The sequence below is a fragment of the Pantherophis guttatus genome, chromosome 2 (assembly GCF_059756535.1).
Source record: "Pantherophis guttatus breed Tessera chromosome 2, ASM5975653v1, whole genome shotgun sequence".
Taxonomy (NCBI): Eukaryota; Metazoa; Chordata; class Lepidosauria; order Squamata; family Colubridae; genus Pantherophis; species Pantherophis guttatus.
This window is the reverse complement of record NC_142064.1, coordinates 196,600,625-196,624,788: the sequence shown is the minus strand read 5'-3', so window position 1 is coordinate 196,624,788 and position 24,164 is coordinate 196,600,625. Positions and strand designations below refer to the sequence as shown.

At 38.0% G+C, this 24,164-nt stretch overlaps 1 protein-coding gene across 1 annotated transcript in view; it reads left to right on the top strand.

Moving 5' to 3' along the window:
- The window catches only part of MGAT4B (alpha-1,3-mannosyl-glycoprotein 4-beta-N-acetylglucosaminyltransferase B), a 113,564-nt gene extending 89,997 nt beyond the window's left edge, over window positions 1-23,567 (top strand). Inside the window, exons 9-15 of the mRNA XM_034402762.3 lie at window positions 559-689; window positions 6,645-6,752; window positions 9,053-9,246; window positions 13,820-13,898; window positions 15,178-15,265; window positions 20,954-21,066; window positions 22,824-23,567. Coding sequence (XP_034258653.1) covers window positions 559-689; window positions 6,645-6,752; window positions 9,053-9,246; window positions 13,820-13,898; window positions 15,178-15,265; window positions 20,954-21,066; window positions 22,824-22,847 — 737 coding nt within the window. The 3' untranslated portion in view covers window positions 22,848-23,567. The remainder of the gene's footprint in view (window positions 1-558; window positions 690-6,644; window positions 6,753-9,052; window positions 9,247-13,819; window positions 13,899-15,177; window positions 15,266-20,953; window positions 21,067-22,823) is intronic.
- The last annotated feature ends 597 nt before the right edge of the window (window positions 23,568-24,164 follow it).

The window sequence follows — 24,164 nt, the reverse complement described above, 5'->3', positions numbered from 1 at the left end:
TTGGATTGATTTGGCCACCAATGTCTTGCCTAATCTTGATCAAAATTGAATTACATCTCATACAAAAATGCCTATATTTTTGGGAAAATTGCATGCAAAATTGTAAATTCAAAAATATGCAAAAATAACTTCTGGGAAGATAGCATCATCACATATAGAGTTGTTTAGAACATAAATGACTCCATTTTATATAGAAAAAAATTTCTACTTCTGTAAAATCCTTATTGCCAGGAATTGCAGAATTCCTGTGAGGCAGGAAAAGACATGTGTAATAAAACATAGAACTGTTCCCCCCACAATTTCCTGACCTGAAAACCACTATGCATGAGAATACTGTTGCAAGTCTTTTCTGGTTAGAGCATTTTAGAAAGGTTTCAATGCTGAATCCTAATTCCCTTGACATAGTCACATTAGATGCAGTATACTTGTCTTTCAAGAATTCCTAGAGTAAGGAGGATGTTATTTATCTTTTGTTGTTCTAGACTATAGTTTTATTAAATCTTAAATTATGCTAGTTTTAAGATTATATTTCTCTTTATTTATCCAAAATGTTTTCAGGAAAGATGTTCAAGTCCTTGGATCTCAGTCTGATTGTGGAATTCATACTTATGTTCTACAAGGATAAACCCATCGATTGGCTTCTTGATCATATCCTCTGGGTAAAAGTTTGTAACCCAGAGAAAGATGCAGTAAGTTAGTCCTCTATTAAAAGGAATGGTTTCTTCTTTTTTATGCAGAAATGTTTGTTCATAAATGTTAAATTCTGCATGGTGTTATGGAGTAAATATTTTTAAAATGTGCATTGAATTTTTCCTTATTCCATATTTTTTTATCTTTGTTATTTTACAGAAATAAAAACGATTGTCTCCATCCTTTGTTTTAGTTGAAGGGAGAATAATTCCAAAAGTGATGGGCCATTAATCCAGTCCTAAAGATGTCTTCTTGTGGGAAACTGCTCAGAGTATTAAAAAAATAGTTTTTTCTGTTGGTATAAAGCAGTGGTGGGTTGCTGCCGGTTCGCACCAGTTCGCAAGATTTGTAGTAGTTTGGAGAACCGGTAATAACATTGGCCACGTCCCTGAACCAGTCCCCAGCCTGGTCGCCACTCACTTACCCGGCCCACCTCATCAGAGGCTTTTTTAAAAAAACTTTTAAAAGCATTTTTTCTACAACCTCTTCAGCCGAAAAAATGCTTTTAAAAGTAAAAAAAGCCTCTGTGATCACAGGTCAGCTGACAATGCTAAATTTAAGCTCCTCTTATGACTACAACTTTGTTGCTTGTATCTTTACGATTTGTATTGTTTTATTTAGTTTCCTACTATGATTTATGTTGATTCCTTGTGTGTCCAATCACGCTTGGCCAGTAAAGAATTCTATTCTATTCTATTCAAAATATATTTTAGGATTGAATCCAAAGGGCTGTACAGCCCAAAAAGTTACTAAGTTGAAAATCATTTTCTGTCTACTTGCTTTTTTATTTATTTAAAAGATGTGTTTTCCATTTGCTATGAAAAAGATTGCAAAATGGCTTATAATAATATTCAAGCAACTGAAACAGATTCAGAAACAAAATAAGTAACAAAATAAACCATAAAACAATAATAGAAAAAAAGCACAAATAAAAACTTTAACATATCAATTATTAAAAGTCCTGGGAAAATAAATATGGCTGAGACAATAAAGACAGCGACTTGGGCTTTGCTTTGTAAGTGAAACAACCAACTCCTAGGACCTCAGCACATTTATCTTATACCATTTATCCTATTACAATAGCAAATATATCTTTTTCTTGGGACAAATGATATATTTGCTCTCCCCTGGATAATTATGTTCCATTTATGTTACCATTTATGGTAAAGTTATCTTTACCATAACTAGTTTTTTTCTTTGCCTGAATTGTCCATAAACTAGCTACTATTTTGTCGGGTGGACGTCAGATTGAAAGAATATCGAATAGGATGAAGGGAGATGAGTACTGGAAGTGATCAAAAATTATATTGACTATTACAGATTTTTAAAGGATGTTGCTAATTCTAGAGGCTAACATACAGATGTTGGATAATACATGTACAGTATAGTTTGGGAAACAAGATTTGAATTAATCCTCATTCAGCATAGTCTATCTTGGTGACCCTGCAGGCAAATGCAAAATCTTGAGGGGGCTGGCATGGGCCAATCATTAATATATGTGTATTATATCTTTGAATGTTGTCTTTCAATTCTTCAAGAGTTACAGATCACTTGTGCCCAGCTATAGAACCTGGCATTTCCTATAGAACAAAATGCATACAGTCTTTTAATGTAGTCACGCTTGGAATTTAATACAAGAATTGGATTAATTTTAAGATAAGATCCAAATTTGTTAGATCAGCCCAAAGGTCTAGAAGGTTCAGCATTCTGGATTACATAATATTGCATCTGGGAGGCTCATAAACCTGAACTAGAGGGCAATAATCTCTTTCCACTGTAGTTTCCTACCACCAATTATGCAAAGCATACTGCCTATGATTCAAGAGTTAGCAGGCAGCTATCAATATTCAATATTTCTTCTTATAAACTTGCCCAGCCTCTTTCTAAAATGAACCAGATTGTCCAATGTTACAAAGCTTCTGGTAGTAAATGCCATGATTTATATATGTGCTGTGTGGAAGAAGTATCTGTTTCTTTTGATCCTGAATTTAATTTCAGTTATGGCTGTTCATAGGATAGCAGCAGATGTCATTATGTAATTGCATCATTTGCACAACAACATAAAGACACATGCAACAGCATTTTGAAGTCTTTGTGGCCTGTTACGGATGGTTCCAAGGGATGATTTTGAGTATAATACTGGAAAGAGGGAGAAAATTCTGTTTGTGTTATCTGTGTCACTTACAGTTTTATACCTTGGATGTCTCTTCCATTATCTGCCTTTGTTTCAGGCTGAAGAGCTCAGTTACTGTAATATTTCCTTGTGGAGGGTGTATTATTCAACCCAATAATCATTTTGGTTGCCCATTTTGTCCTTTTTTCTCCCTTTCCTATAATAACTTTCATACTTTTAATCGTTTTCTTCTACAACATATTTTTTCACTAAATAATCTTTTTAAAATCTTTTTAGGTGTAATGAGTAGAATAATAAACATGTATGATCTTGCTATCAATTTGTATAAAGACATTATATTGGCAGTTCTATTTTCAATTCTCTCCCTAGTGACTAAAAGCCTTGTGTTTTGCTAAGTGCCAGAAATGAGATGTTGCTACATGCTTTTTCTCAGTTACAAAGCCTTGAATATAGATAGTATTTCAGTGTCATGATGTATCCAAGCTCACATATTTTTTCCTACCCAGTTATTTTCCTTTATGACACTTTCCAAGGGCTTCCAAGAATTTATAAATCATTTGTCTATTTAAATATATAATCTAGTTCCAATATGGATTTCTGTTTCTTCTTATGTTTATACGAATAAGTTCTCACACTAGCCTTCTTTATTCAGATTTTTCTCTTGTAAATCCTGCTGTTAGCATGAAATCAGTAATTTGTAGGATTTATTTCCCTAATGGAAAATACGCCTGACCTGAAGCTTTGCGATAAGTGCTTTGTCTTCTGTGGATCTCTGTGGTTCCTTTTGTATGAAAAATAACATTAGAGTTTACCAACCCTTGCTTGCTGTCATTACTCCTTTCATTACTGCATAAGTAACAAGGATAACGACAAAACACTAGGAGGAAAATGGATCTGCTGTTTATGCAATGTCCCACTTATCCCAGAGTAGGCAAAACCTATTTGCTTGCAATAGTCACGAATGTTCTTATGAACAAAGTCTGATTTTTAATTTTCTAAAATAATGAGAGTTAGATTAGGGAATTTATATGGAACAGGCCTGCAAGGAATGATTTTGCAATCCCAAGTATTGCAGGTTGTACAGGCATGGGAGGGCTGCGTGTTTTAATCTTGTTCTTTTGAACCAAGGTACGTTTAATACAGGATGCCCTCAGAACCCTAGAATGATAGATTTTAGTGGGTTAACAAGCTTATTCAAGAGGTAAATTCTGTCCAGGACAGAATAGTCTTGTTTCCATTTATATTGAATAGTTCCCTGTCTCCAAGCCTGAAAGGTTCACTTCTGGCTACTAAAAAAGTATATTACTCTTTCTTGCAGCCAGCCATAAAGAAGATTTCATGTCATGGAATTACAAAAAAAAACATGAACACCCTTTATGGATTCCATAATCCAACCCCAGGCAATATCTTTAGTAGGCCAGTTTAGACTTTAAAAAAAAATAGTGTATACACGTTTTTTTCTCAAGTGTTATTTATTAGGTCAGATAGGAAATGAAGGAAAGCGAAGAGTGAAAATGGTTGATCAAGACTACATTTTCATGTAGTTGCAGTGAGACTGAACACAGAAATAGCCAGCAGTAATGTACATTGATTTATGATTTGATCATTTCAGATTGTATCAATGTTGCTGGATGAAGAAGCAACATTCTTCCCTTCCACCTCAAATATAAGAGCTGGTCTTCCATTTTTGAAAATAATTCAAGTCTTGGCTTATTCTAATGAAATGTTCAGACCCTTGGTAGGTGAGGTAAATTCAAAAACAACAAGAATCTAATTTTACTTGAAACTAAATAGTTCCAGCACCACTCACCTATAAACCAGCCCTAGACAGTTCACAGTAAAACCAATTGAATAAAAATATAATGAATAATTATAAAAAAATAAAACAAAGAAACAACAATGACCAACGTTAGATCTGGCTAACCCAGCCAGCCACAATTCAGCAAGGGCCACAGGCATCCTAACCCAAGGCATGGAAGAACATCAAGGTCTTTAAGGCTTTTCAGAATGTCACCCAAATAACTGAAGGAATGTCACTAAACAGGACAGGCACTGAGACAGAGAAGGCACACTTTCAAGGCCCTAATTGATTACATTGTTTATGTGAAAGGATCCAGAGCACTCCAACTGTATTGGATTGAATTAGTCCTGTGACATCACAGGAGATAAGCTGTCCACCAAACAACCAGGCCATGTGCCATGAAGTTCTTTATGTCACAATCAGCATACCTGGAAGCAGACTGACAAGCAATGCAGTTTGCAACAGAGGTGTCACATGGGTATACCAAGTCATGCCCATCACTACCCATGCCACTGCATTCTGGACCATTTGTGGCTTCCCAGTAGTCTTCAAAGGCAGCCCTGTGTAGAGCACATTGTAATAGTTATGAAGTGACTAGGACTTGAATGAAGGGCCTCCCAATCTAGAGAAGAGCACAACTGGTGCACCAGATGCAGCTGTGCAAAGGGTCACAGCTTCATGGGCACGGCTTCTACTTGCTCTTGAGAAGGAACTGTGAATCCAGAAATAATCCCAGATTGAATGTGACCCCATCTAAGGTTAAAGATGGAATATCCCTTGGATTTTTTCCTAACAGGTTTCAGTAGTCATTCAGGTTGGAAAATTTATACTTTATTCCTAGCATACTTAGAGAGTCTCAGTTGGGAAAGTAGATCCTAATATATTCTCAATTTGTGTGTGTGTGTGTCTCTCTCTCTCTCTCTCTCTCTGTGTGTATGGAAATTAGGTAACTAAAAAGGAAACGGTGTAGAAAAGTTTATATCTAATTAGTCATAAGAAAGTTTGGATCTCTTGAATGGGGCAAATATGCTTTCAAAATATGCAAGAAAACAGGGAGGAAATATAGTAGTTAATCTTTTTAAACTGCTACTTAATAATCCCAAAAATTAATAACAGATTTTTGAGACTCTCTATACCAGCTAAATGGTTACAGATGTCAAAGATTTTTCTGTTTCCACTATCCATCTTCTGACAACCCTGACAATTTTTTCCTTGAAAATTAACAATAAATTCTTTTTTTAATATCCACGTAAGAAATCAAAAGTGAATCAACAATTTAAGAGTTTTATACCATGTTTCCCCGAAAATAAGACCAGGTCTTATATTAATTTTTGTTCCAAAAGACGCCTTAGGGTTTATTTTTCGGTTAGGTCTTATTTTGGGAAAAATATGGTATTAAATGCATCTATCTGGCTGACAATCTTAACGGGGGCTTATTTTGGGGGTAGGGCTTATATTACGAGCATCCTGAAAAATCATGCTAGGATTTTCCAGTTGGGTCTTATTTTCGGGGTAACAGGGTAGAAATCTTATCTGAACTGAAAAACTGTATATGTATTTAGGTGCATTTTAACACTAAAATAATATTCTAGTATTAAAATATCCCTAAAGGGATTTCTATGGAATTTTCATTTTAACTGCAATTCAAGTTGGTCAGTTGACCTCAGTACATACAGCTGTTAAAAATAGCTATTAATTGAGAAGGCAAGTGAAAGGAAGAGTTAAGGTTTGTTTGGAACAACCACACCATCTGGGTCCCAATGAAGATAGACCTAACCATTTTCTAAGATACTCATTTCTTTTGCAATATATTTGTGTTCATAACATTTCACCACACTTGGAGTGGAGGAGGATAAACCGGTTTAGTACTGTCATGAATCTGGTGGGTCGGATTGCAAGATGGGGAGAGGAAAGACGAACCTAAGTGAAAGTAATAAACTATTTTCCATTCTGTGCTTTGTTCTTCAAAACGGAAAGATTAAAAGTTTAGTTCCTGCTGTGTTTTTTTTTCTCCCCCAGAAACATTGTGATAGACAGAAGGCAAACCTAAGAATCCGCTTCAAGCCTTCGCTCTTCCAACATGTAGGAACCCATTCCTCTCTGGCTGGTAAAATACAAAAGTTGAAAGTGAGTAGAGAACATCATGGTTATAGAAATGAGGGAGGGGAGAAGGGAAGTAGAAAAGAGCAAGTGACAGAAAAAAATGTTTGTTGCTTTATGTTAGCTATTGAATTATACAAGCAGTATACGTAATCTTCATTAAATGATTGCCTCATGTAGCAACCGTTTTGAAATGACAGTAAATGAAAAAGCAACTTTACAATCAATCCTCCCACTTATGACCTTTGTAGGTCTGTAAAGTAAAGGAAAGTTGAAGTACAATTAGTTTCACTTAGCAGCCACCTTGCTTAACAATCAAGTTGCCAATCCCAATTCCAACTAAATGAGATTGTTAAGTGAGAACTACCTTAAAAGTTCTTGCTTTTATTCCCTGCATTGCTGAAAGTGGCTCAGGTGGAGTAAAAGAATGTAGATTGCATGAAGACAACCAAAATCTGGCTGAACTAGTTGTGCTTCACACTGGCAGACTTCCAGTATTTTTTTTCCCCTCTGAGCTTAAATTTTTACCAAAACTGATTCCAGCGAGGAATCTTGTAATGCTAAACATCTTAGATGTCGAGGAATGGAGCCAATTTCAAGATGGATGGGGGGAGAAAAATGTTTTGAAAGTAAAAATAACTTCCGGGAGGGCAGGAAAGCCCTGATGTAATTCAATTCCCCTGCAGTCACCTATGTGTGAGGTTGGATGGCCATATAAATGTGTTTAATAATAAATAAAATTTACTTGTAAACCTGTATTAGGAGGTATGTATATCCATGTGCATACATAGTTTAGATGTACCTTAATAGGTTTGTGTATAAAATGCAATGGGTTTTGAATATGTGAAGCAGTTTTGGAAAAACAGGTGCTGCCTGATACAGATCTATTCCCTGGGGAGTAAAGGCCACCTGTGCTATTCTGTAAAGAGAAAGTAGATGCTTCAATGTAGAATATGGAGCAAATTGTAAATGGTTCAGAAAGTAAAAAGAGGCATCGGGTCAAGAGTCAAAGGAATAGGAGCTTATCCACTTTGATAAAAAGAGAGAGAGGCTAGGATAAATTAATTAGCTATGTATTTTGCCATTTGTCAAAGCCTTAACACCACAGTATAAAGTCTGAGAGTAAAGCTGGAGAGAGGATGAAGGGTTCTAATATACAAATAGTCCTCAACTTACAACTGGTTATTTAATGGCTATTTGAAGTTACAACAGACTTCAAAAAAGCTACTTAAGACCTATCCTTCAAGTTAGAGTTGCTGTCTCTGCCATACCCCACCCACCCCCACTTACATGATGGTGTTTGTGGTGCTTGGAAACCAGCTCACCTTTATGACCACTTGCAATGATCTATGGTCATGTGACTGATTTCTTAAAGGTTTTTTTGCTGGTTTCTGGCAAAAAAACCCACACCATTTGGGAGATTGGATTTGCTTAAAGGCCACAATGACTTGCTTCATGACATTCATAAAAACAGATGTAAAATTGATCACATAGTCCCTCAACTTACAACTGCAGTGACTGACAACTGACATTCTAGACTCCATTGTGATCATAAGTTGAGAACTCCCTGATTTGGGTTTATACATCTTATCCATACCTGAACTTTGGAAGTTCTGTGAGTGCTGCTTCTTCCTTTTTTGTTGTATAATGATTTAATTAATGAAGGGATAGTTATTTTAGTTCAATTTATATATTTTTTTCCTAAAAATGTAGTTCACATAATAAGAATTAAAAAAAAATATAACAGTAAATATACACTGAAATTTCCCCCTTTACTTCTCCTTTACTAGTAGTAGATCAGTGCCTGTGAGAAAAGGAACACTTCAACATTCTTTCATTTGTTAATGTTGAGGATTTCTACAGACCCAATTCCATGTTATATCAAAAGCATTTTTAAGCTGCCTTGTTGGTGCCTTTTTCTAAGATTATGACTATGATAGCTCAAAAGGAAAAAAAGGAACAGCCCTCATGAGACCGAAGATGGCAGAAATTCACCCTTTGTGCAGGGATATGTGTCAGTGGTGATATGCAGAGAGAAAGACATAAATTGGTGATAGATTGGCCATGCAGAGCAAAGGAGGAGGAAAACTAAAAGACAAAGTAAAGGCTTTGTATCTGACCAACAGGCTGGATAATGCTTTTGTCAAAAGAAACAATGAATATACAGTATAAAGTCATAAAGATTTGGGAGGGAAAAAATGTTAAATCTGTCCCTTAAAATCCTTTCAGAGCATCAGGTAGGAGATAGTTTCCACAGATGTGTAATATAAAAAGGGTATGTTCCTCAAGGAAATCATCTCAGTTTTCCTTTTATCTTGTATATTGAGGACAAAGATTTTGGAAAGCAGTCTCTTCGGAAAGAGCACGTGAACCCTCCTGCAGAAGTGAGCACAAGCCTGAAGACCTACCAGCACTTCTCCTTGGAGAAAGCCTACCTGAGAGAAGACTTTTTCTGGGCATTTACTCCCACAGCGGGCGACTTTATACGCTTTCGCTTCTTTAAGCCTCTCCGTGTTGAACGGTAAGCTTCAACAGCTTTGGCAAGCAAAGAATGGGAAAGTTTAGCTTATGGTTGAAAGTCCCTTGTTCTGGTGAAAGACAATTCAACTGTAAACCAGATTGTATGTCATTCAGTTTCTTCCCAGCATGCTCCAACTGTTGCCTTTTTGTTTTGAGTCTCTGCACTACCTGAAAGACAGAACAATCTTAAGATACATGATAGAATCGTTGGCCTGCTCAAAGTTACTACAGAAGCTGTACATCTGGTTTAGTCAATTCAATTTTTTATTGAATTATAAAGTATTATAAAATACAAAATGCAAAGTAAATGGAAAAGCAGTGGGGGGGGGAAGGAAAGGAGAAGTGAGGAAAGATAAGAAAAAAAAAGAAAAAGAAGCATTGACTTACAACTCTGTGTTACAGTAAAATAAGACATTAACATCAAATCACAACTTTTTGCTTTTTCATAATAATAAGAATAAGCCACTTCTATAAAGATCTATCACTCTAATTGGTAAAACCCAGAGCTTCATTCTTTTCCACATCAAGCCCGAAGGTCAGAAGTGGTCTTCGTGTGGAAACAAAATTACTAATGTTCTTTTCTTTAATCAAAGAAGTCAATTTTGCCATTTTAGCGAACTCCATCAACTTCTACAACCATTCGTCCATAGCAGTGTCCTTCCATTTTTGTGCATACATTAGTCTTGCTGAGGTCAACATATATAATAACAGCTCTACATCTGGCTTGTTGGTGGTGCTCATATCACTTTGGCTTTCCATCCTCCAAGCTTGCTGCTTGGTGTATTTTTTCTTTTATATGAAAGCAGTAATTGCTACTTGAAACTAAGGAGCCTTGATTAGGGTCTTTTTATCTTGCATATATTTTCTCATAATTTGAGTTATTTTTCACATACTGAAACTGCTAAAAATATATAGTGAAGCAACTAGTATACCCTTAGACTCCCAAGTCATGGTGGAATGCTGTTCCTACAGTCTCTAACACAACCTTTGGAGTTAGTGAAGGTTGCAGTCCAACATAACTGGAGATTCCCCAGATGATAAAACTGCCCTAGTGCTTCTGGAAAATATAACAATGAGATATAGTGAGAGAGACTAGCTTAGCATTAGATGAGTCTGGCTCTTGAAATCCAAAAATAACTGTGTGTGAAGTTCTACAATCTTAACTCAACGTGATCAGAAGCTGCTGGGCAGACACAGACCTGCAATAGGAGGAAGGATTCAAGATATTGCAAGAAATGTTTTTATTCTATTCTTCTGCCCAAAATGCATACAAAATGCAACCATGTACTATTTTCAAAGAAGGTATAATTGTTTTCGGTACAGCCATAACACAATGAAGCCTTTCTTGTCCTTCACCTTGTTGAAGGACTTCATGAATGCTTTTTCCTTTCCTGTGTGCCTAATTCAACATTAAATTTATTTTCAATTCTTCAGTCTGAATTTTGGCAAGTAGTCATAACAGATGGGGCCTTAGTGGCATCTATGCTGAGCTGTACCATCCCTAGGGAAATTTGTCTAAACTATAGATTACAATTGTGGCTTCAGAAAGCAAATAATGTTTATTTATTTATCATATTTCCCAAAGACTCGTAGCATTGTACAATTAAAATCAGGACACATAACAATACCTCAAAAATGAACATAGTAAATCAACCAATAACATTAAATATTAATAATAACATTACAGCAAATATGAATAGTATCCAAAGACTCAGTGCCAACCCTCAAATGTTCTTCTAAATAGTTCTGTTTTCAAAGCCTGCTGTAGCCTAGAAGCAAAGGGACTATCCAAATCTCTGGGGAGAATCTCTGTTTTGAAGGGTGATGTTGTCAAAGAAAAGCACAAATTTCCCACTGAATCTCCCATGAGCAAGAATTTACAGTCAGGTCCCCTAGGACAAGCACACTGGATGGTTAGGAGCTCTTTGAGACAGATGGTCAAGCAGGTACTTGAATACCAAGCAATGTAGACTTTGTAGATCAACGCCAGCAGTTTGAATGGTATCCAGAAGGCTATTCACAAGGAATGCAGTGCCTGCAACACAGATGTTATGAGTAACACATGGGCTGGTATTTTGCACCAATGGTGATTATTAAGTAATCTTTAGAGACTTCCCCATGTAGTGTGCACTGCACTAATCTCTCCAGGAGAGGGCAAAGGCCTGAGTCACCTTCTCCAGGAAGGGTACATCAGCTAAAGCTGGGCAAAGATTCCATCAGCCTATCCAACAGCAGCTGTGATTCTAAGGGAACCCCCAAATCATGTACCTGTTCCCTTAAGGGTGAATGCTACCTGAACCAGAGTTATCACTGGAGTAAAATACAGATGATATCTGGCAAAACTCAGTCTTGCTGGGATTCAGTTTCAGCTTGTTTCTCCCCATCCAAAGAAAGAGAGAAAGATGAGTTGTGCAACACACTCTTATTGAAGTAATTAACGGAAAGTTTGGAAACTGTATGGTGGTTGTATTACACAGCCAGTTGAAGGAAGCGTTTCTGTATGATGGGATGCATTAGTTCCTCCTTCAAAGAAGATGGTATCATCGCCTCCCAGGCCATGCCGCAAGACTTTACTTCTATAATCGCCATAGATCCTGCAGAATAAAGGCCTTAAATGAATTTGAGCAACCTTACTGCCAAAATGTTGCCCAAAATTCTCACTGAGGCGTATGCACAAATATTGTTTTATTGGGGGGGGGGAGGGAAGGGGGGAACAAAAAGGAATGAATCATTCTAAACAAGGCTTCTGGGCTATAGACAACCAACTCAATAAAGGTGGAGAATTAGAAATATCCACCACTCTTATCACTAGAATCCATTCCTATGATCTATGCAGGATTCAGGGAAGCAAGAATCTTTCAGGAAACCAGGAAGTAAAGTAGAAGAATTACTATTAAGTCCTCCACTTGTGTAGTGGCATTCCTTTGTTCTACCCTTTTGGGCTTCTTAGGTTATAAAATTATTGCTTTTATTAAAGTTTTCTTGTATTACCGTAGGATTTTCTTTAATTTTGTTATACAAACTGGCTTTCTCTGAAAGAATAGTGGGATAACAGTTACTGTTGGTTCATTTCATACAGACATACTTTCTCGGGGTTTTTTTCTGCAAATATCTTAAAAGTGTTGTCCTCCTGAAAATGTTAGCATAGTTGAGGCTGGTAGGGTCCAGATTCAAGTATTATCTGCAGATAAAAAAATTACTGAGGGCACAGTTTTAAAAGGACAGATATCCCTTGAAAAATATATTTTGTCAGACAATAAATGATTGAGATTTTCCTTTCGCTTAAGTTCAATCTTAGCATCTTGTATTTTTTATATATCTTAGGACTGAGAGCCTGTCTGGTGATTTGATTAAGATGGTAGAGGAGTAGCAGGCAGACACTCTGTTCTTATCCTCTCATAGGCACAGAATTTGGCTGGGAGATTTTGGGCAAATTGCTCTCTTTCAGCCCTAGACTGGGAAATCATAAAACATCTATCTACCAAACAATATTGGCCCATTGAAGCATGGTCCATAACCTTCAATGAAAAGGCATGGAACCTTCAGTGGATTGGATGATGATGATGTTGATCATAATAACAATAGCAATATCACTTAGACATATATACCACTCCACAGTGCTTTACAGCCCTCTCTAAGCAGTTTACAGAGTCAGCATCTTGCCCCCAACAATCTGGGGCCTCATTTTACTGACTTGGAAGAATGCAAGGCTGAGTCAACATTGAGCAGGTCAGGATCAAACTTGGCTGTGGGCAAAATTAGCCTGCAATGCTATATTCATATGCAAATTCTTCAAAAGAATTGTGCACTTATAGAGACAGCTGCAAGCAGATGGAAGGCAGCCCTGTGAGCCTGGAGTAAATTGCAGCTTCTTTATTGATTCAAAGAGAAGAGCCTTGTGCATGCTCCTGCATTTGCAAAAGCATTTCTTTCAAAGAATTTGCACTACAGTGGTATTGGCAATCATTTGCAGAAATATGTATCTTTTCTTCTTTTCCTCTGCCTTGGCCTAATTCCATTATGTTTAGGGCATCCCTCCTCAGTTCTTTTGTCTGATGTGCATTGCTTTGCTAGCTTCTGCTATCTTTGCCTGCAGCTAAAAGTATCTCTTCAGGAACCATAGGAATAATATTAATGTCATTTCTAGAAATCCGTTTGTTTACATTTCTTTGAATTAAATTTCTCTCTATAAATAAAAAAGTGGGAACAATTTCCCTTTGTGACCCTTTTCTTCCCAATGTGTCCTGGATTCAGAACGTAGTTCCAGTAATGTCTGTTTCTCCCGTTTCAGTTTAAGAGTGTAGTTGAAAAGGTCACTTTCATAATGATATTTGTGCTTCTTACTGCTAATAGATCCTTTCAAATGCAATAGAGTGCTTAATTTGTGAGAATGGACAAATAGTTCCTCTGTAACTGGTGATATCGTGTTTGTTTATACAATATAGTATTTTTCTTTCTCAAAAATACTTTACAGAGATGGTTATTATCAAGTTCAGCCAAAGTCATTGCTGAGATGAATTTTATGTTTTACCACTGTGGGGGCTCTGCAATCATTATTGATTCCTGTTGCACAGGTTTTTCTTCCGTAGTGGCAACATTGAACACCCTGAAGACAAACTATTCAACACAACAGTGGAAGTTTTGCCCTTTGATGTAAGTTTGCTGAGTATATTTTTGTTAATTATTATTATTAGATTTTTATCTTGTCGTTTTATATATTTTGGTCAACACAACGCAGCAAACATTCCCAATGCTCCTTTCTCCTCCTATTTTCCTCACAATAATGACAATCCTGCAATGTAGGCTGGCCTGAGAGAGTGATTGAGCCAACAATGGCTTTTAGTCCTAAGGGAGGCCTAGAATTCAGATGTTCTGATTTCTAGGCTAGCACTTTCACCAAAATAGCTCCATGATGGAACTCAAACTATTCTCCTTCAAAAGTTTCTGACTCTCAGTTGCTGGTTCTATTTTGGTTTACTCATTAGTCCTTTTAGGGTCTACGAATAGTGGGGGTTTTTTTAAATACAATATTGCAACATTTATGATTCCCTAAGATTAGGTGATGGCTTTGGAATTCATAGTTATTACAGGTAGCCCTCAATTTATGACTGTAATGGATCCTGCCATTATAAGATTTTAAGTCATAATGCTCATAAAGTGGGCCATCATGTGTCCAATTTGATCTGACAAAATTTTTTGCATCAGTCATTAAGCAAATCACCTTGGTCATTAAGCAGATCCATAATTGTTAAATGAACCTATTGTTTACTATGAGGCATTTTTGCCAAAAACTGGAATTGTAAATTGTAGTTCATGTGGCTGCAGAATGCTGCAAATGGACATAAATGCAGACTGGTTGTAGGTACCCAAAATTCAGTCACATGATGGTAGGGAGGGCCCAGCCCTTGGAACTTCAGAATTGGGTCGTAACCTTCGGGGTGGGGATGGGGTACTTCATGACTTCAAAAGGTCAATAAGCGACCAGTAAATCAAAGACTACAGGTTACCTGTATTGGAATGTTGAAGGCATCATAGATTGTTAGGAGTATAAAGCAGATTATTATTTTGTAGCCAGTTATCAAACTTGGATCGCAAAGTATAATCAGAATCTAAATTCCAATGTTCCGAGACTACATTGCAAATCTCAAAGCAAGTCTATTTCATTCTCAATGTTAAATGCATAGCCTATAGCAGAGAAAAAGGTTTTCAAGTCTGATCCTTATTCGGTATCCTTCAGTAGTCTTTTATGAGTCCTTGAAAGGCATAAAAAGTTCTTCTAGTGACACTGACTGTTAGAATAATGCTCTCTTTCTCTAAAGCCATAAGTATTGCCTGGTGATTTATTGTCATAGCATTTCACACTGTATACACAGCAGGCTGCCTAAATCCTTATAGCTGCCTTTTTGCAAAGATTGTCTGTTTCCCTGAACAGAGTCTCCAGTCAGATAAGGAAGCTCTGCAGGAGGGAAGAGCAACAGCATTCAAGTACCACAGGACGTCTGATGGCTACATACAGATAGGTAAATTGCTGGTTCAAGTCCAACAATACCCTGCCGATTGTAGATGGTTATGTTGCTCTTCATATAACGCAAATACAGATTGTGATGGCCAGGAAGAGGTAGGATAAGCTTTTTCTGAATTCATTAGCATTTGTCATTAATTGCCCTGGCATTTAGAGTGAGAAAAAAATGAATTTATTATCAGTATTGAGTATATTGCCCCATCTAATGATTCCAAGCACCTCACAGTAAAACAAACAATAAAGTCTTGCGACACTCCTAAACATGTACTTAGTTATCTATCTAATAATAAGCTGCCTTGCTGCAGAGTTTCTAATAATCTAATATTTACAACAAGCTCAACAATTCATAGACATTAAGAAAAGAGTAAGTGTGCCACAATGTTAAAAATGGATCCCAGAATTTTAGGAAAAGAGTTCAGTTTTTAACAGTCCTTCTAAAAATACAAAGTGTGGGGGCAGTGCAAACCCCCAAAATCTTAATCCTGAGATCCCACACCTGTCACTTCCTGGAGGGCAAATGAAAGTGGGCAGATTCAATTCAATTGAAATAATCTGTTAGGTATCTGGGAACATGCCACATGGAGCTTTTTAAGTAAAAGCCAGTGCTTTTTATTGTTCTTTGAAATCTTTTGGCAGCCAATGCAGCAAGTACAAAATCAATGGTATAATAGTAGAGCAACTCTCATGTCTTGAACTGTAGTTTACAAGTACAGAGTACTTTCAAAGAGACCCAAGTGAAGCATATTGCAGTAATTGTACATCGGATGATGAGCTTGTGAGTATCTTCACCGTCTCCTACTCCAGGAAAGATCACAACTGGAACACCAGCCAAATTCGGTTAAGTTTCTCCTGACCACCAGTCCACCTACTGATCAAGGAGAAATTGTGAGTCCAGAAGAACATCTAGGTTATGAATTTTAGGGGAAGCCACTAGCCATTAGGGGAAGAAAAGGAGATCAGTGTTTTTTCAAAACACCCATTTTGTAATATTTAAACTTGGTTCTTCCAGTCAAATCTTTTACAGTCTCTAAATCCCTGGTGAAGATTCATCAGCCCTTCTAATTCAGCCTGCAATGTAGATATAATTGGGTGTCATCAGCATGTTAATACTTCTTCACCTCAAACCAACATATGATCTGTCCCAGTGTTGTCATATATAAGTCATAAAGCACGCATGAGACAGCTGAACCTTGTGGCACTCCACAGAAGAGGAGTCAAGTGCTCAGCCACTCATTCCATCGTGACACCAACTGGAACTTCCCATGAGGAAGGAGCCGATCCACTGTAAAATAGTGCATCTCTTCCAGGTTGTCCAGAAATATACTATTAACATGATTGAGAGGATCAACAAGACCAAGAAGAATGTATTTGTCTCATTTAGGTCCTGATAAATATCATGTATTAGAGTGATCGATGCAGTTTCCATCCAATACTCGTAGCTGAATCCTATTCAGAAGAGATCAATTAATTGGCTTCATCTAGAAGCCTCTTTAACAGGCATCACACCAACATCTGCAAAACATTCCCTAAAAATGGAAGATTGCAGACAAGGCAGAGGAGGTCTGAGATACTTAGATTGAAAGATGGTTTCTCCAGGAGGGAATGCACCACTGCTTCTCTTAAAGTAGTCAATACTATCTCCGCTCCCAAAAAACAATTCATCACTTCATGAATCTGTCTCTTACCCTGACTGCATAAAATGGGGCAAGAATCCAGTTCACAAGAACCTGAGCTTATATTACAGCATGCCCTATCCTCCTTTTTGTCAAAATCCAGAAGCTCAAATGAATCCCAAATGACCTTTAATATGCTACCCTAGATACCTCATTGAACTCCAGACTTGGTAAATTAATCAGCAAAATGTTCTGCAGACATGTCTTATCCTTGTCTTTCCCTTAGAGGGAAAAGGACATCAACAGAGCTGTTGTACAACATTTTAACAGTGCAGTCAATGTAGGGAAAAATAATGACACTTCACTTTTATCAACACAGTATAGGTATAAACCTGGGGTTATATTCCTGCTCAGTTTTATTCACCTTTGGATTTATGCCAGGGCAATTAACTATCACTTCTGCCATATATCAGTGTGCTCCCTGCATTCAACAGACAGAGTCTGCTTAGATGTAGTCTCATCCAGCATCCTCAGAACTGTCATAATCTAGAAGTCAGCAAGCACCTGCTTAAAACCAATAAGATACATTAAACATTTGGGGTAGACTATCCTAATCAATCCCCTGTTCTTGAGATTACAGGTAATAGTAAGCCTCGCGCTCATTCGCATATGATAACGATAGACAATATGATAACGAATATGATAACGATAGACAAGTAATCACAATATCCTTCATTTTGAGATCACATGCCAACTGCTCCAAAGTAAACCCTAGATCTAAATACGACCATTTTGTGTGTATTGCTTGAGATCACCTGAGACAAGCCTATGGTTACTATGGTGGCCATCAATATCTACATTCTCCTTAAACTACCTTCACTCCGTTGCATGGCAATTGAAATTCCTCAGAGCCAATAGCTGTGATTCTCTACCACTATCCAAGTAATGTCTATAGAGAGTCTCAGTCATCCAGGGCATGGTTGTCCCAAATGTGCTTTTTCAAGAGGCAACTGGACTTTCTGGCTTTTCTTCAGCTGAAGAAGCTTCTTGGATAGAAGCGAAACATCTTCAAAGAAAAACCAGAAAGCCCATTTGCCTCTAGAAAAAAGGACTTTCGAGATTCCCAAGTAATGAGATCTAGGAGTTCAGAAAGAGACACCAATGGGCAGCAGGATGAGCAGTATAGCATCAATACCAGGGGTGAAATGCTACTGGTTCGCACCAGTTCAGGTGAACCGGTGGTGATAAAAGCTACCGGTTTGGGTGAACCAGTAGTAAAAAAAAGCTACTGGTTCATTTGAACCAGTATTTCCGACGACTAGCTGTGCCACGTGATTTATATTCGCAGGAAATCCGGCTTTCTAGTGAATCTAAATTGCGCGGCACAGCTGTTTCCCCGCCTCGCTGTTCTACTTACCTTGTTAAGCCTCCTTTTTCCATCCAAAGTGTGTGTTTGGTGTGCACTGCGCATGTGTGCATGCAAAGCATGCACTTGGCATGCACTGCGCATGTGCATGCAGTGTGCTCTTGTCACATACTGCATATGCACAGGCAGTGAACCGGTGGCAATCCGTGGAGGATTTCACCACTGATCAATATCCCTAATTGCTTCTACAGCCCAAGCTCACATAGAGGCCCTTGAATCCAGTGACCTGTAGAACATGACATTTGATCACCACTGGGGTGTCTTGTAAGATCAGATGCATCCTTATTCCCCAGCCTGAGGGATGTGGCTATTGTAGCAGCTGAAATTCAAGACATCAAAATGAGAGCAGTCCTTGCTGATAGAACACTGTAAGAGAAGAAACCCAGGGAGATCCGTCATTCCTGATTGTTGCAGAGACCCTTGTAGACAGAACTGGGGAGTCGACTTGTGAGTAACAGAAAGCAAACCTTGGACTCTCTAAAAATGTAGAAAACCTGCTATGCTCTTTTCTACCTAGACCCTTAAGCACTTAGATTGAGGGGTTGTAGCAGGGAAAAAAACACATCATCAGCAATCCAATCCAGGAACTCAGAATTAAATTCTCAAAATAAAATATCAAAGGGAAGTAAATAGGTATGTCAGCAGCATTTTGAGGCTTCTCCTCCTCCTCTTGCAACTAATAGTATCAGTGTATATTCCAACCTCACCTATGCACATACTTTAGAATACTTTATTGGCCAAGTGTGATTAGACACACAAGGAATTTTTCTCCAGTGCAAAAGCTATCAGTGTACATGCAAAACAACAGAGTAATAATAACCATAATAATGATACCAATTAGGGGGTGGTAAAGAAGATGGGAAAGGTAATAATATTACAGCCGTATGACATAGGTAAATAAGACTGTACTGTGAGAATTAGGTGTTCTGCAGAGTGATGGCACAAGGGAAAAAACTGTTCCTGTGTCATTTTGGCATACAGGCAATTCCTTACCTGGGAAGTCTCTTTCTTTTCCTCTAAGTAAGACTTTCCAATATGAGGAACAAGCTCTATTCCGTGCCCAGACAATGAGCCAAATCCTGACCAGGCAGCATAAAAGGTGGGAGTCTGTTTATACAGGCCTATTCAGAGTAATTCCAATAGGCACTTCCTCTGCAGACTTCTCTTTGCTGTTGTCCTGTATCTGTTGTCTCCCTCAACCTCCTTCTCCAACCCCCACACAGCCCTTTAGTTGGAACATCCTTTTTGCTTAGCAAGCACTGCAGGCACTTACAGCCAGGAGCTGTGGCTTACTCCTAAGGGGCAAGAAGCCTTTTCAACACACTGACCATCAGTCTGTTGCCAGTTTCAGTGCAATCCAAGAACTTCAGTGTGTTTGTACAGCCTCCCAATTTGGCCCAAGGCCAGGTCCAGTCCATTCTTTGTCTCCTCTGTGTGTACCTGTAATTTCTTCACCATCCTCTATCCCATTTCTTCATTACCGCCAATCCATTTACATACAGTCCTTCCATTTTTTAATAATCTTTACTCTCTTCACTTTTTGTTCTCTCTTTAATTGTGTAATGTTCCGCATCCTACCAAATAAAACTCTGCTCAAACATCACTCAACAACAACCCAAACTGATGCTGGTTAAAGTAGGTATCTAAAAGGATGCCATTTTAACACTCCTTTTTACCTCCCCCTTTCTTTCTCTCTCTCTCTCTCTCTGTGTGTGTCTGTGTGTGCATGCGTGTGCGGGCATTGATACCTTTACAAAAGGGCCTTGAGGAACAAAAGAAAACATTGTGACAAGTGATTAAGCAGTGCCCTCTGCCGGGCAACTGGGAAGGCTTTGCAAACATAGTCACCCATCCCTTAGCACTCTTCTGATCAAAAATGTTGCAGTAGACAACATTTGCCTGTGTCTTTATTGCCTGCAGCCTTTTTTTTTTTTTGCATTACAGTAGACAATGTTGTCAGACTAACTTTTTTTTGTTTGTTTGCAGGTTCTTTTTACCTCTAGAAATCTGTCATTTGCAAAGGTTCTCTTGATACTGTATTAGAAACTGCAATCTTACTTAACATTTCCTCTTTTGGCATTCATAAAGGATACAGTCGTACAGCACATCTACAAATTTTCCTCCACTGCCAAATGTTTGGCAGTTGTTGGAAAGGAAGGGGTCAGAGGGAAAAAATGCTGGAATCCAGCCCAATAGGGAGCCTTTTGTATAGCTGGTAATGTTTGGGAATTTTGAGTCAGCATAACAACATGCAGTACCTATTGAGGAATGTCACAGAGTGCTGTGTGTTCTATTAACACCAACTCATGACACTATGGCATCCACACAAACAGAGTAATTTGTGGGGCAAAATCACCCCTTGAAATCTCTTCATTGGATTACAATTGATTTTCTTTAAAATAAATAAATAAATATAGTACTAGAGTCCATCATGACAAGATAACTCTAGCCATTGCAGATATTGATACAGTTCTTCTTCAAAAAAGAAGATGGTGGCTTCACAGTTAAAATTGTGCCCAAGACTGATTGAAACTGTAAAGGGCGTGCCAAAGCCTGCCTGGTGATGTAGAAGAATGGCTGCTTACGCTGGAACAGGTTCATAGAGAGCTCCTATCTGGCTAAAGTCCTGCTGTCTGTCTTCTCACAGGCTCATTTTCAAAGGGCATTGCTGAAGGAGAAGTGGACCCTTCCTTTGGCCCTCTGGAAGCAATACGACTCTCCATCCAGACTGACTCTCCCGTGTGGATAATCTTGAGTGAGGTAATTGGCCATTCTGGTCAAGCTATTAAATGAGGAAGGTGGTACAAAGAAAGACTGTTTTCTCCCACAGGGTCCTTTCAGTTGTAGCCTTATCTGCCTGCACAATAAGGAGGAATTGTTTAACCATTCCAGCCATGCACCTAAAATTGCATCTCTTTATCTCTTAACATACAAAGTTTCCAATCAAGACTAATAAATGCCACTGCCTTGGGCTTGGGACAAGTGCAAAAGTCAAGGTGTCGCATGGAGGCCTCGGTTGCTGTGGGTATCTGGCACAATTGTCTCCAGGATATATAAGTAGTCCTTGCTTACCACTTATTTAGTCACTGTACAAACTTATGGCAGCTCTGGAAAAGGAGACTTACAGACAGTCCTCAAAGTTCTGACCATCCCAGCACCCCCACAGTAATGTGAATGTGATTTGGATGTTCGGCAATCAGCTGGCACTTATGATGGTCACAGCGTCATGTGATTGCCATTTGCCTTGACTTGCCTTGCTGGCTAGTTAATGGGGGAACATGGCAGGGAAAGTAACAAGTCACTCTTCTTTGCAGCCTCCCTCACCTGGCAGAAGCAACTCCCAGCCCTAGTTCTCTTCCACCACTGTCTGATTGCTGGCCTTCTTGTAAGATGACTGGGACTTAGTTTACAACCCACAGTCCTCGCTTAATAACAGCAATGGGAAGTGTTGGAATTGTCATAGCTAAATGATGCAGTCACATAACATTGCATTTTATGATCGTGTCATTTAGCAATGGAAATTCTGGCCCCAATTATCGTCAATAACTGAAAACTATCTCTGTGTACTGAACTGGTATATAATATTTGTCCACAGACATTCTCTACAGCTGGAGGTAGATGTTTCTGGTTGGTGCATTCATAGACCAAATTTTATTTCAGCTTTTAAAGGGTTATGAATATGATGAACTTCCAAGGAGTTAAATGTAATCTTGCTTGTTTCCTTATCTTAGAAAATGCAGCCTACCTGGAATGATCACAGGCATAATTTATGAAGAAAGATTTAATAGCAAAATCTACTAGATGGCACATTTACTCATACAATGCCATAATCCAAGGACTCTTAAAGTGTAGGTCATAACTCCATGGGTGGTCATGAGTAAATTAGAGGAGTGGTGTCCCAGTTTTCTGGGTGGCCAGAAGTTGAAAGGTGGAAAGACTGGGAGTGCAGCTTCCCTAGAGTTCTGATTCTCAGAGAAGGTGCCTGTGCTACAGAGCTGATGAGGAGGAGAAAGGGGCACTTCCTTGAAGCCATGATATTGAGCTCACTACAACACTTGGGGTTACCAAGTTGGTCTTGATAGTCTATTATTGTTTTGTTATAGTCACAATACCATAAAGTTTAATACAACAAAATTTAAGAGCGACCCCTATAACATAAACAACAACAACTATAGGAAAGTCAGCAACATACTACATTTTAAGGCCTTAAGTAAATCAGGGCATCATATTAAACCATTGTGTGTTTCATTTGGGTGGTTACGTGGTTTGTAATCATAGTTTATGATTCAACGTGTTCTGCAAACAATCAGTGTTTGGATCTATTTTAGGGTTTACAGTAACCGCATAACTTTGTCAGACAATGACATCCTTCCATATCATACAGAAAGAGATAACTTGTAGTTTGGACAGTAGTTTTGTTATGCAATTTACTCTTTTGTGAGAGAGATAATTTATAAGCCCAAATGCTGATTGACTGAATTCTAATCAGTTTTCTTTTGCTATTCATGTACTTTCAGATATTCCTGAAAAAAGCGGACTGATCTTGAAGATACAGGGAGTAATGTATCTAATGGTTTTCTAGCTCTTCCATTCTTCTAAGACAGTGAAGAGGCATCAGAATGCGTGGGCTACTAATGAAGCGAAGCTAGATGGGTAAAGAGCACCTCCTGCCCCAAGAACAGGAAGAAAAATCTTGTGGTGAAATTTGGGAGAACCTTGGAGTTTTCTTACATTCTTAAATGAGGAAGAGAAGAATTTTTCACACATAGGTGCTGGGACTCAATTACAAGAAGCACCATTGCTGGCTTACCTTACAGTCAGTTGCCTTTGCAGCTAGAACACAAACATAGAAACAAATAAGGACTCTAGGGATGAACTTTCTGTGTAGAAGGTTTGTTTTTTTGTTCTCTTGAGTAAGAACTATGTTGTTCCTCTATTTCTTTCTTCCTCCCTGAACATTAATCCAGAATGTATCATTAAAAGGTACATTTAGAAGTGCAGGCTTATGGAATGTGAAGCTAACGAAAAGGAAACTTGACAATTGAGCACTTATGGAAAAGAATCAAGATGTAATAATACTTGGCCTCCAATTTTTCAAGTAACCTTTGCTATGTCCACACCTGAAAACAAAGTGCAAAAGAGGACCATTCTTTAAAATTGCAGACGTGGTAGATGGCAGGGATTAAAAAAAAAAAAGAAATAACGTGCAAGAACCACCCATGGTTGAACATGCCTCTTTCATAAATACAGATCATGTTAAACTCTCCGGTCTCTTCATGCCTTGGGAATCGGTGCAAAGTTTACCCTTTTAAATCCATCTCTCTGTAATGTACTGGTTGATGTGAATTTTAAAAAAGAAGAAAACTTTAGGTCAATTCTCAAAGGATAGGGGTTAGAGTTGAAAACGAAAACCCAATGTCTCTAACTATACACTGGAATGCATTATACTACTTTCATGTGCTGTATTTTTTTATTATTGGATACATTTGGTTTTTTTCAAGAGTGTGTGCGTGCGTGTGTGTGTGAATATACATACACTCACAGACATATATATATATATATATATAAAGGTACACTGTAGAAAGTGTTTTATTGCATTTTCCTTAAGCAGAGAAATCTGACAAACTGAAAATATTTTGCAGGTATATTATAAGTATGTGAATGATTTGTCTTTTTGCATGAAGGTATAGCTATAGCCAAGAGATATTTTTGCAAGGGGGAAAACTTCTATTAAAAGCAAAACTTAGCCATTTCCTCTGCATGCCAGTGTCTGTGCAATACGAAGAATATTAGCATACCAAAACTGAGCATTTTACTTCCTTAAAAATAACCATTATAAACTAGAAGATAGGTGTTTT